Source organism: Amyelois transitella, chromosome W (genome assembly GCF_032362555.1).
Source record: "Amyelois transitella isolate CPQ chromosome W, ilAmyTran1.1, whole genome shotgun sequence".
NCBI classification, from domain to species: Eukaryota; Metazoa; Arthropoda; class Insecta; order Lepidoptera; family Pyralidae; genus Amyelois; species Amyelois transitella.
Window position 1 is genome coordinate 6188976 of NC_083536.1, and position 13463 is coordinate 6202438.

Consider the following 13463-nt stretch of genomic DNA (forward strand, 5'->3'; position numbering starts at 1 on the left):
CGGGCAAGTCTCACAAACATGCAGGTATTAAAAGTACATGAAAGACTACTGAGAATCGAAAGATCCATTCTTTAGAAAATAAGTTGTGTCTTACGGCTCTGGGATCTTGGGCTAGGCCGTGCTGCGTCGCGTCGCATCCTTTCCGCTTCGTTTCATTCACGCACAACACATCCAAACGTCTTTCATCCATCATCTGGCATACTTCCTCAATCTTATCCTTCATTCCTCCTCTTACATTCATCGTCGCAAAGCGGCTTTCAGCAGACCGCATACCGCTCCCGCCGGGAACGAGACGTGATGGGGTGCGGACACCATCGCCGCCATTTATATGCTTTTTAAGGTTCATAATGCGATTCCCACGAGACGCTAGGGAAAAATTTGGTCCGCCCCAGCAGAGCCCCGCATGCCAGGGTAAGGCTAGCCATTACCTGGGGGTCGCCCAACCCCATGGCGGAAGTGGCACGCTCGAGACTAGGCTCGCCCCTAGCCATGCATCCATCGGCGCGGCAGACCTTAGATTGGCAGGGATTTACATTAAAGAGGAATCCCAAGTCTATCCCTTAGTCGGCTCTTACGACATCCGTGGGAAAGAGATGGAGTGGTCCTATTCTTTTGTAATGGTGCCGGGAACCACACGGCATAGGTTGTTTAAGAACAATTCTGTATGTCCAATTCCCTGATACCGTTACCACGTGGGCTTCATAAACCTAAAATCTACATATTAAAAATCATAACTATAAATTATGTGCCGTGCCGTGTGGTGCCGTGTGGTTCCCGGCACCAATACAAAAAAGAATAGGACCACTCCATGTCTTTCCCGTGGATGTCGTAAAAGGCGACTAAGGGGTAAGCTAACAAACTTGGGATTCTTTTTTAGGCGAGGGGCTAGCAACCTGTCACTATTGGAATCTCGATTCTATCATTAAGCCAAATAGCTGAATGTGGCCATTCAGTCTTTTCAAGACTGTTGGCTCTGTCTACCCCGCAAGGGATATAGACGTGACCATATGTATGTATGTATGTACTATAAATTATAAATCCAAACAATACTAAAATACAAGGCCGCTTGGGCAGTTGGTCAAATAGAAAGTTCTCCTATCCCATTCCAGCTACCTGCTCCACAATGCCAAGGGACAAAAATTCACATCTGGCAAAAACAATAGAAGCTTTAAAAAAAATCGGCTCTTAGACCGTTCACTACATTGCGTTTTGTTTTTCAAATTGCACAAGATTAATAATACTAATGCATTTATATTTCCAGACAACTTTCCTTCCACAGATCTTACCAACCCTTAAAGAACACATTATATAAAATAAAACCAACAACGCACACACAACATCATCACCGATTGTAAAATAATAAAATTAATCTGGACCATCTGCTGCATGGAACCTTTATATAAATTCAAAACCAACGTTCGCCCCGTAGCGGATGGAAACATGACATACCTACCATACATAGTATATAATATTGAATATGATGATAAAACAAATGAAATAGAGAACAAAATAATATTAAGAAAAACAAAAAAAAGATAAAGGCGTATCAAAACGGTTAGGTATAATCCTAGCAAAACACGACAGAAAACACAAAAAGGCATCAATCTTACTGATAACCTCAGATTATAATAATACAAACACAATGCAATAGGAAAGAACCACGTCACAAAAATACGGCCTCTGTTGCCGAGCTGGAGCTAGAAGACATAACTAACTCTCATAATAGTGTATATTAGTATTGGAAGCCATGCCGCAAGCCCACGAAGCAAGCAAAAGTAGAGCGAGCTGAAGAAAATCAACACATCAAAATCAATGCTGGAATCTGGAGGAATTATGACAGGAATCAAAATTGAAAAAATTTAGGAAAAATGGAGTATTTTAATCAGTGCTAAGAACTGGAGAAGTCAGATTGGAATCAACGCTATGATCTATGATCTGGAGGAAATACTGAAAACCGATGTATTTGAACGAATGCTGCGAACTTCAGAAAACAAGACTTATTAAATCAATGCCGCGAATTTAAGAAAACACGACGTATTGGAATCAAGGCTGTGAATTCGAGAAATAATCATGTATTATTATTAATGCTACGAACTGATAGAGGTATTGGAGTCAATGCTGCGAACCTGAGGGTACACAACGTATTGGTATCAAGACAACGAATTCGAGAAAAATGAGGTATTGGAACTAATGCTGTAAACTGATAGAGGTCATATTGGAATCAATGCTGCGAACCTGAGGACATACAACGTATTGGTATCAAGACTACGAATTCGAGAAAAATGATGTGCTGGAACGTATGTTGTAAACTGATAGAGGTCATATTGGAATCAATGCTGCGAACGTGAGGAAACATGATGTATTAGAATTAATGCTGCGATCTGATAGAGGTCATATTGGAATCAATGCTGCGAACCTGAGGACACATGACTTATTGGAATTAATGCTGCGAACTGATGGAGGTCATATTGGAATCAATGCTGCGAACCTGAGGACGTACAACATATTGGTATCAAGACTACGAATTCGAGAAAAATTATGTACTGGAACGTATGTTGTAAACTGATAGAGGTCATATTGGAATCAATGCTGCGAACGTGAGGAAACATGATGTAAGTATTAGAAGTAATGCTGCGAACTGATGGAGGTCATATTGGAATCAATGCTGCGAACCTGAGGACACATGACTTATTGGAATTAATGCTGCGAACTGATAGAGGTCATATTGGAATCAATGCTGCGAACCTGAGAAAACGCAACGTAGGTATGGAAATCAAAAGATTGAATCCGAGGAAACACAATATATTGGAATCAATGCAGCGAACCGATGGAAATTATATTGGAAGCAATGCTGCAAATCTGAGGAATCATGACGTATTGGAATCAAGACTGCGTATTCGAAAAAACATTATGTATTGGAATCAATGCTGCGAACTAATAGAGGTCATTTTGTAATTATACTGCAAACCTGAAGACACACAACAAATTGGAATCAAGAGCATGAATTGGAGAAAACATGATGTACTAGAGTTAATACTGCGAACTGACGGATATCCTATTGGAACCTGAGGAAACACGGGCATTGGAGGCGAAAATGAAATCTGGAAAATACGGTAGGAGAATATACGGACGGCATTGAAACTAGGGCGGTAAACTAGAGGAAATAACATCGGAATCAATGCTTCTAATTGGAGAAACACGACGCATAGGGTCCAGCTACAACTGGAAGTGCACATACAAGAGACACGACACATTAGAAACAACACTACAAGCTGAATCAACACCTCGAACTGGAAGAACTCATATTGGACACAACGCGGCCAACTTGAGAGAAAGCCACAGGCAAATTTGGATAACAAGAATAAAGGCTTGAAGATGGCGCAAGAAATGACTTGGCGAGTGCAGATCTGAAACAGCCGACCGAACCGAACCACAAAAACTATCAAAACGGGGATAATTTATTAAAAAGGCCTCATGAAATCCTACACTACATATTCTTCAGAATGGGCAGACATCGCGACAAATAACAAAATTCATCACAGCAGCATGAGATTTCTACGAAATAAATGAAACTGACAACGAACCATTAAAAGAAGAATTAGAAAATAAGAAAGAAGGAAAGACGCAACACATCAACGCTCTCCTCCGTCGCAATACCCGTCTTCCTCAATTCCTATATTGGCTATAGGCTGTATAGTCGGTCGATTGTGGTCGACTGGTTGCGGTTGGTCGGCCTTCCTCTCCCATCCCTGAGCGTGTCACTCCCTATAAAATCTGTGCCCCCTGGTGTATCCAGCTAGACTGGGTCAGGCTTTGCTTGGCTGGGTGTGGTACCAATGTTCATGTTCATGTTCATGTTGATGATATGCCAACAATATCATTTGTGCAAGACAACTGCCCTGTGCATCGAGTCTATATAGTGCGTGAAAGGTTCTGCCAATTTATATTAAAAGTACTAATTACTTAGATAGTATTTTAAGGACAGCTTCAATATCTTTTCTTTATGAAAACGAATAATTAAGCTGTAACCTTAATAACAGGAGATAAGTGGATGATACAATTAGTGTAATATACTTTATATGTATAGCTTTATATAATCATCAATATGAAAATAAAACTATAGGTAAACTGTTTCAATAAAATTTACTAATTAATTTTAATTATTGAATGTTTTATTTTGTTCCCTCCTGTTTAATATTTCTTTCTAATTTCCATGTTTGAAGACATGGGGATTGTAATTCTTAGATATCAGTTAGTTAGTTAATCAGTCAGTTACTTAGTTCAAATGGCACCTTGAAACATTGCCAGTAATACTAAAATAGACAAAAAAAAATCCTTGAATAACTTAGGAATCCAAGTAACGCTAGTAACTAGAACAAGCGAGTGTGAGCAAGCGAGATTATCAAATATATCTTAGATCTCACTTGCTCACACGAAGTAAAAAAATTGCTACCCAATAACTTTCAAAGGAACCACTACCTATGTTAGGGTCGTGTGCAGACAAACTTTCAACCTTATTGAAATGACATAAGTCTGGCAACTGCAGGCTTCCCTCTATAGGCAAATCTTATGCAAATAATGAGAGACGACGATATCTCGATCGACAATTATCGGGCCCAATTCGGCCATCGTTGATTATCGTCTCCTTCTGTTTTGTTATGTTATATGTCATAGAATAATAAACTGTTTTACTTAGTAATCCTTGGTATTAAAGACCGTATTCATTTGAAGGAATATTTATTCTTTTAAATATGCATGTGTGTGTGTATCTAGTGGAACCACAGTGCACGCTATTTTAACCCGTAAGAATTTTAAAACTATGACTGCAGATATGAACGCGATCGTACGTTATAATAGCAATCACTATATGTTTTGCTTATGCAAAAAAAATCGTCAAGGTAATTGACTGACAATAAGCCCGACAAACGTAAATATCGCAAGACAGGTTTAAGCAATTTGGTAAAAACATATGGGGCTGTACATAGACCAAACGGGAGAACATTGAATTCATATTTGACGGCCTCTGTGGCTCAGCGGTAGTACGCTTGTCTGTGACACCGGAGGTCCCGGGTTCGACTCCCGGTCAAGGCATGATGAGAAAAGAACTTTTTCTGATTGTCCTGGGTCTTGGATGTTTATCTATATAAGTATTTATTATTTATTATAAAATATATTATCGTTGAGTTAGTATCTCGTAACACAAGTCGCGAACTTACTTCGAGGCTAATTCAATCAGTGTAATTTGTCCCGTATATATTTATTTATTTATATCTATATAACTGATCCATCCATTTGAACCGTAACATCTTTCTATAGTCTTTATGTATGGAAATTAAAAAATAAGCATCTTTCAAGTCTAACGTTGCCATATAGTTATCATAATCTAATAGTTTTAGTGCAGTTCTATGATCTTCTAATTTAAAATGATGGGTTTCGACAAATTTATTTCATTGTTTTAAATTTAATATGAATCTATTTTCCCCATTTGGTTTGGGAACAGTAAATATAGGGGAAACAAACTGGCCACTGCTTGGTATAAGTAGAAATGACATTAGAATAAAGCATATTTTCTATACATCGTTCTATGGCCAAAGAACCTTTTGCCGAAAAACAGGGATTATTAGGAACTTTGGCTTGTACAGGCGTATCTTTAAAAGGAATTTGATAGCCTTGAATCCATGTCAATATTGTGTTGTCGTCGGTTATATTAAGCCAAGCGTCATAATAAAAACGTGACCTGCCGGCATGTACCTGTGAGTCATCCGGTGAGGCTAGTATCTCCTGGATCTCCCGCGCTGGCTGGTGTTCCTCGCGGAGCTCGTGGCCGCACGGTGTCCCCGGTCGCGGTCGCGCTCCCTCGCGGCGCCCGCGCTCAGCCTCCGTTGAGTCGGACGCGTTGTCGAGGCTGCACCCCGCGCCCCCGAGAGTTTAAAGCGCCCCGTTGAGATGTAGGTTTCAGTTGAGGCTTCGGAATTCTTAATTCAGAGCTAGATTTACTTATAGATTATTTAATGTATTTATTATAGAATATCGGCGGGATTGTGATTCTCTAAAGTGCAAGTCACATAGGAGCCGCCCAGCATCACTGAGTGGTGTAATAATCTCAGTGTAGTTACCAACTAAGGCAATATTAAGGGCCTTGCTAAGGGCGGCCAAGCAACTTGCAAGCTGGTTTTGCTTATTTTCATTAAAACACTCTTGCAGTTAATTTCATTTAAAGCGGCCTTTCTGCATTTAGTTTGGGCGCTTTTAAATGCGGGCAGTTTTCAGGCGGTAAGTGACTTTTCAAAATATCGGCTTTTGTATCTTTGTCCAGGCCATTGATGAGAATATGCTTCCACCTAGGCATTATATCTTTATGTAGATTTTCGCCAAAATTAGTTTGTTTTGTGGGGTCAGAGCCTAGTAGTTGCAAAATTTCTGGATCCAATTCAGGTTCAGTATTTTCCACAACTTGTTCCGTGGCTTGGATGCTGATTTCATCTGCAATTAAACGAGTAATCCTTTTAGGATACGCGTTTTTCTTGCTTTTTTTTGTAGGGTATTTTTTAAATTCTCACACGATATACGCGGAGTCGGTATTTAGATAATCCATTTAGGATATCTAAACCGATTAACCATAGAAGGAAATAAATAAATTATTATCTATCAATCCATATAGGATGATAGTAAATTTAGGTACATACCTGGAATTATCGGTGATAAGACTATACTTGTATTGTCCACCTCTTCTGAGTATGTATTTAAAACTTGATCAGTATTTGATGAGGACGATGATATTGATCGTCTTTCTCGTATTTTTTCCTCAAGTTTTTTCATCTTTTTCAGTAGATGATCATATTCCTTTGACTTTGATCTTTTACGTTTATCCATTTCGGACGAAGGTAGTTTGAAAAAACGTAACGATAAAAAAAAAAAAAAGAATTATGTGCGACTTCGACGACACAAAAACTCGTAATGGCGTGAGCGCACGATGCGCCGGCCGACCAGTGGGAGGGGGAGTATCTACTTTTTATTAGGTACTCTGAAAGTGTGTGACTGACACAGCGACATCTCCTGCTGCTGCAGGTTAATATTAAGTAATCGTCTTCGGTTGAGGTCTGAAATATAATAGTTCTATAGTTCCTGGTGGTTTTTAGAAAAAGTTCTAGTAAAATGATTTTTTTTAAATTTTTGAAAAAATGATATGCCAACTTCCGGTAGCATATCATTTCGGACCAATTGCAATTTTTTTGGTTGTTAATTATTCATAAAGATCACTTTTATAGTTCTAGGTACTTCTAACAAAAAGTTCTGGCTTATTTGCTTCGGAAAAAATATTAATGGGAACATGTATTTTCTGTCTTCGTAAGTATGACCATGTCTCTGAATTCCGTTCTCAGCTTAAGTGGCTGCCCATCCGACAACGTAGGAATCTTCATATTCTTTGCCAACTTTATAATATACTTAATAATCCCCTAGCTCCAGATTATCTTAGATCTGAATTTCAACTTTTAAGTTCCACTCATGAAAGAATCCTACGTTCCTCTAACAGGTTGACCCTTGCAACACCTTTTCACCGTACAGGTTTTTATTCAAATTCTTTCGCTGCTACAGCTGTTAGACTTTGGAATGCACTTCCCGATTCCGTTCAAGCTTCTCTGAGCCGCGCCAGTTTTAAGTCGCATGTGGTCCAGTTGTTTCTGACTCAGTCATGAGAGAGTAATCTCTGTATGTAATCTGCTGCAAATATATATATATATATATATGTATTTATGTATATGTATGTTTACTGTAGTATATAGGTATATATTATGTATAGGTTTTTAGTATATATCATATAGTAGGTAAGTATGTTTATTGTACATTATTATTATCACCCACACAAAGGTTCTCCGCTTAACCCAATGGTAGACTGTTAGATAATGCTATTAGCATTAAGTCCGCCTATTGTACTTTACAAATTGTGATTGTTACAATAAAGAATAAATAAATAAATAAATGTACCTAGACGACATGATTTTACAAAATTGAACAATATATTTATTTAACTGTTACAGAAGAAAAAAACCTGCTTGTTTTAAGTCTTGTACACCAAATCAAAATAAATATTGAAATAAAAAACTGTGTGAGTATAAAAACAAGCCCAAGACGGATGAAAGTTCAATTTAACGGTATTATATGAAATTCTTTCGAAAGAGTAAACATTTTATTCTAGCAAAATACAAACTGCAATAATACTGTAGAAGTGTAACTCATAAAAATCATAAATCATGACAAATAAAAACATTTTTTATTACAGAAACATCAATCTCTCACAACGCCGCCCCACGGCACCGTTAGTGAACGCACGCTTGTCTGTTGAATTATTTGTTACGCTCTCGGTCTACGTATTCAATATCGCAATGTTTACGTGTGCAAGTTGCAATAATAAACACACGGACGGCCCCGTGTGCAGTGTTTGCAATAAGCAATATGATTTCGCGTGTGCCGGAATTACCGAACATGGATATCGAAGACTGGGGGATCGAAAAAATACTTGGCGCTGTCCCTCTTGCAAAACTGGATCTCTTTCACCGGCGCCTTTATCCCCTGCTCCGTCTCAATTGGATAAGATGCAGGAACAGTTAAACCGGATAGTTTTTGATCTCTGGTCATTGAAGACATTAGTGGAGGACGTTAAAACCATCAAGTCGGAGATGACAGAACTAAAAAATTCTATTGAATTGGCTCATAACTCTATTGGTGACTTCACCGCAGCCTTTTCGGCCATAGAGATCCGTGTCTCAGGTGTTGAGAAGATGGTTAATGAGATCCCAACCTTACAGACTGAAATCAATAGGCTAAAACAGGAGTTGGAGGTGGGGGACCAGTTGGCAAGGGCCAATAACGTGGAAATTCGTGGCATCCCTTTGAAGAAAAATTAAAACTTATTTGATATAGCACAGAAGGTTGGTGAGTTGAGCAATTTCCATTTTAAGAAGGAGGACCTAAGCTATATTGCTCGGATCCCCACACGTGTCCCCAATGCTGAAAAGCCAATTATCATCGCCTTTAATAATAGGTATATAAAGGAAGATCTGGTGGCATCAGCGCGGAAGAGTGATAGGTTCAAAATCAACAACTTGGGTTTTTCTACTATGGGATAGTTCTACGTGAATGATCACCTCACCCAGAGAAACAAAATCCTTTTAAGTAAAGCGAGGGCACTGGCCCGGGAGAAGGATTTCCGCTATATTTGGGTGAAACATTCAAAAATCATGGCCCGGAAGTCAGACACGTCGCCTATATTTTTTATAAGAAGCGAAGGGGACCTTTCAAAAATAGTTTAACTTACTTTAATAATTCATTATATTTACCACTATATTACATGTATACCATTTTTTGTCTTAAGGAACGAAAGAGACTTATTGAAATTAGTTTGAGTTATTTATGTGTGCAAGTTTCTTCACTATTTAATTTACTTTTTTATGTAATACGTCATATATATTATGTTGTGTTATATTTAAATTAGGTTGTTGAAGTTCTATCCGATTTGAGAGTCACTGGCACATACCGAACCTTTTGTTTCCTTTATCGCTTTGAATGTTACGTCGGTAGTCGCGGCGTAGCCAGCTTGTCGCCACGCTTTTGTATACTTTATACGCATTCTCGAGCTACGCAGTTCTCTCGCATTAGTAAGCGATGATTTAAAGTCGAGTCTTGCACGCACTTTATACAACTTAAATTTTTATTTGCCTATCTCTCGCGCTATTCGAAAGTTAACATTATTTTATGTTACCCTGCATTCCTATTTTTTACTTGCTACAAAACCTTGCCGTAGTTACAACAATAACATTATTTGCTTTGATTATTTTATACACATATTTCCACTTACATTTTTTATTGCTATTTTATTTAACGTAGTCGCCAGATGCTATTACCCTTTGGAAAAGTATTCTTTAAATATTGCGCAGGATGAATTGGTTTTAAATTTCGTATTGCGTTGTTGCTTGGAATTGTTTGGCATTTTTTATCCTAGTATTTTACAATATTGGACTATTAATATTAGTATAAAGGTTCACAGTAGTTTTATTAGTGTGTTGGATATAATATGGATTCACGGAATATAGTAGCATCTTATCAAAATACTCGAGGGCTACGTACTAAAACGCATATATTTAAACGCAACCTTCTTTTATCAAATTATGATATTATCTCGTTGACTGAGACATGGCTACTTGATGGTTTGAGCTATAGTGAGCTATTCGACGACCGTTATATAGTATTCAGGCGGGATAGAAATTATGCATTGACAAATGAGCTTAATGGAGGAGGTGTCCTGCTAGCAGTACATCGGGGTCTATCGGTTGTCGAGCGGCCGGAGTGGCGTTCGTCGGCTGAGGATTTTTGGATAACGATAACACTCAACAATAAAGACAATAATATTTTTAACAAAAATGGTGTTAAACTGCACGTTTGTACAATATACTTGTGTAAAGAAAACTTGGGAAATTCTTTCAACTTACAACTTGCAAATTTTTCTGAAAAATTGTCGTATATTTTTAGTTTGTGTCCGAACGACTTATTTTTGATAATGGGGGATTTCAATTTGAGTAATATCGAATGGCAGGGTGACATTAATTCTTATCAACCTAGCGGAATAATTGGTGATTCACAATTGTTATTTTTTGATACGTTAACTGAATGTAATCTCAATCAATTTAATTCTCACAGGAATACTACACATAATCGAATTTTAGACTACATATTATCTAATCATGACCTACATGTCTCACACTCTCAACATTCGTTAGTACCTGAAGACCCGCACCACAAGTCCTTGGAAGTTACTTTAAATTCCATTCGTGTTAATGGTCTTAAGTCTAATACTAGGCAGAAATATCTTTATCATAAAGCTAACTTCGCAGCTATCAGTTCTTCTTTAAAAGACACTGACTGGGACGCCTGTTTATATAAATATTATACTACATTTATTTTTATAATCATTTATACAGTCTTAGAGATAAATATATCCCCCAGAAAACGTTTACTCCAGGCCAATATCCGCCATGGTATTCTTCACCCTTAAAGAAGCTGTTACAAGAAAAATTTAAATATTTTAAAAAGTTCAAAACATATGGTAATGTCTCTGATCGTGAAACGTTTAATCTTCTACGCAAACGGGCCAAATTAATGGAACAAGAATGTAATTGGAAAATTTATCGCTCAATCAGAAAATAATATTATTAATCAGCCTAAATTATTCTGGTCATTTGTTAAATCAAATAGGTCTGGTCTTCATTCCTTACCTTCATCTTTGCAGTATAAAAGTCAGTCAGTTAATAATGGAAAAGATATTTGTAACTTATTTGCTACTTACTTTCAGTCCAACTTCCTTGATAATTCCGTACCTAATGCTCATGCTTTGCACACTGGCTCGGATGAGTCAAGTTCCTCAACTATTAGCGACGTAAAAATAAATTATGATCTTGTTCTGATACTTTTAAAAGATCTCGATAAATTCAAGGGTGCTGGACCTGACGGGATTGACGTAAGGCTTATAATTGGATGTGCGGATGGTCTAGTTCGCCCGTTGTGCATTCTCTTCCAGCGATCAATTAATGAAGGTGTTGTTCCGCAAATATGGAAAAGTGCATTTATCACACCTGTGCACAAGAGTGGTAATAAAAATGATATAAAGAATTATAGACCGATATCCAAATTATGCATATTTGTTAAAGTTCTTGAAAAATTGGTTCATGCGGATGTTTATCATGCACTTTCCAACACATTCATGGAAGAGCAACAAGTTTTTTTAAAGAAGCGATCAACTACTACTAATCTTTTGACTTTTACAGACTTTGTTACACACAATATGGACGCCGGAGGTCAAGTAGATGCTATATTTACTGACTATAGTAAGGCATTTGACCGCATAGACCATGACATTCTATTACAAAAACTTTACCTTGCAGGAATTCATGGCAATCTTTATCGTTGGTTCGTATCCTATATAGAAAATCGGTCACAGGCCGTTGCGGTTAATGGTTTTTCCTCTGAATGGCGACATGTACCATCAGGTGTACCCCAGGGTTCCCTTTTGGGACCTTTACTCTTTAACATTTTTATTAATGATGTTGGCTCATGTTTTGTTCACTCTAAATTTTTATTGTACGCCGACGATATGAAGATATTTAAAATTATTAATGATGTTTCGGATTGTCAACTGCTTCAAGAGGACCTTAACAGATTTGATAGGTACTGTCGCATTAATAAACTTCATCTTAATGTAGATAAGTGCTTAACCATTTCGTTTACGAGAAAATTTAATCCAGTTTTAAATGTTTATACTTTAAAAAATCAAAATTTGAATCAAGTAAAGAAGGTTAAAGACCTAGGAGTCAAACATGATTCTGAAATGTCTTACGAGAAACATATTAATTACATTGTCAAAAAGGCTCTTAAATTTCTAGGTTTTGTTAAAAGATCTTGTTCGCAGTTTAATAATATAAAAATTTATAAAATTCTTTACTGTGTGTTTGTGCGTAGCTCGTTAGAGTATTGTTCTCAGATCTGGAACCCTCTATATAACATTTATATAGACAGACTTGAATCAGTCCAGTGTAAATTCTTGAAGTTCTTACAGTTTAAAGCAAAATGTTATGATCCAACCTATGATGCAATATGTAAAAGACATCATATCTTACCTCTTCAAATAAGAAGAAAAATTGCAGATGTATCATTTCTTGTAAAAATAGCTCAGAGTTCTGTAGATACTCAAAATTTTCTTAGTAAAAAAAAAAATTAAAAGTACCCAGTCGTACAGTGCGAATTCCATCGTTTCTTAGCGAACCTTTCAGTTCTAGTAACTATAGACAAAATAGCTACTTTATAAGATCAGCAAAAGAGCTGAATAAACTTGCTGTAGGCTCCGAGCTGGATCTGTTCAACTCCAGCCCGAGACAGTTTGTAAATGGGATGTCCAAAGCTTGGTTTAGTCCGGTGGCTTAATGACTCTCAAAAGGTTTTCAAAAATTCTATTTGTATTTTTTTTCTGGTTCCTTTTGTCCTAGTTATTACTTATGTAGTATAGTTTTGCAGATTGGCTGTTTAGATTTTTACATGTGAAAATATGTAAATGGTCAATAGTTTCTCATATAGTTATTAAATTATTATTTTAGACTGTATATTTTCTGAATAAAATAAAATAAATAATAAATACTATCACCATAACAGTACTTTGATGTAATTATCGATGTTATTAAAACATCTAGAAAAAAAATATTTTGTAAGTCTAGGCAATCAGACCTCTTCTGCTTTACATAGAACAGGTATATACCTATACACAAACATCAAAATCTAGACCAGAACTCTAACACTACTATCAGCATATCAAGGGTGAACATCAATACTTTGATGAAATTATCGATGTTATTAAAACATCTAGAAAAAAAAATTCTGTAAGCCTAGGCAATCAGAACTCTTCTGTCTTACAAAGAACA

General features: G+C 37.0%; 1 protein-coding gene and 1 pseudogene across 1 annotated transcript; one reads left to right on the forward strand and one right to left on the reverse strand.

The window, feature by feature from the left end:
- Positions 1-6214: 6214 nt before the first annotated feature.
- Positions 6215-6873, reverse strand: LOC132904110 (uncharacterized). Its single transcript, XM_060954034.1, has 2 exons — positions 6687-6873; positions 6215-6483 (listed from the first exon to the last, which is right to left on the reverse strand). The coding sequence occupies exons 1-2, from the start codon at positions 6871-6873 to the stop codon at positions 6215-6217; spliced, it is 456 nt and encodes a 151-aa protein (XP_060810017.1).
- A 1721-nt stretch (positions 6874-8594) lies between these two features.
- On the forward strand, positions 8595-9311 carry LOC132904037 (uncharacterized; annotated as a pseudogene).
- Positions 9312-13463: the final 4152 nt, after the last annotated feature.

Coding starts and splice junctions, on each gene's coding strand:
- LOC132904110 (XM_060954034.1), bottom strand. CDS start 6,873: ATGGATAAACGTAAAAGATCAAAGTCAAAGGAATATGATCATCTACTG. Junction 6,484..6,686: donor CTTATCACCGATAATTCCAG/GTATGTACCTAA, acceptor GTTTAATTGCAG/ATGAAATCAGCATCCAAGCC.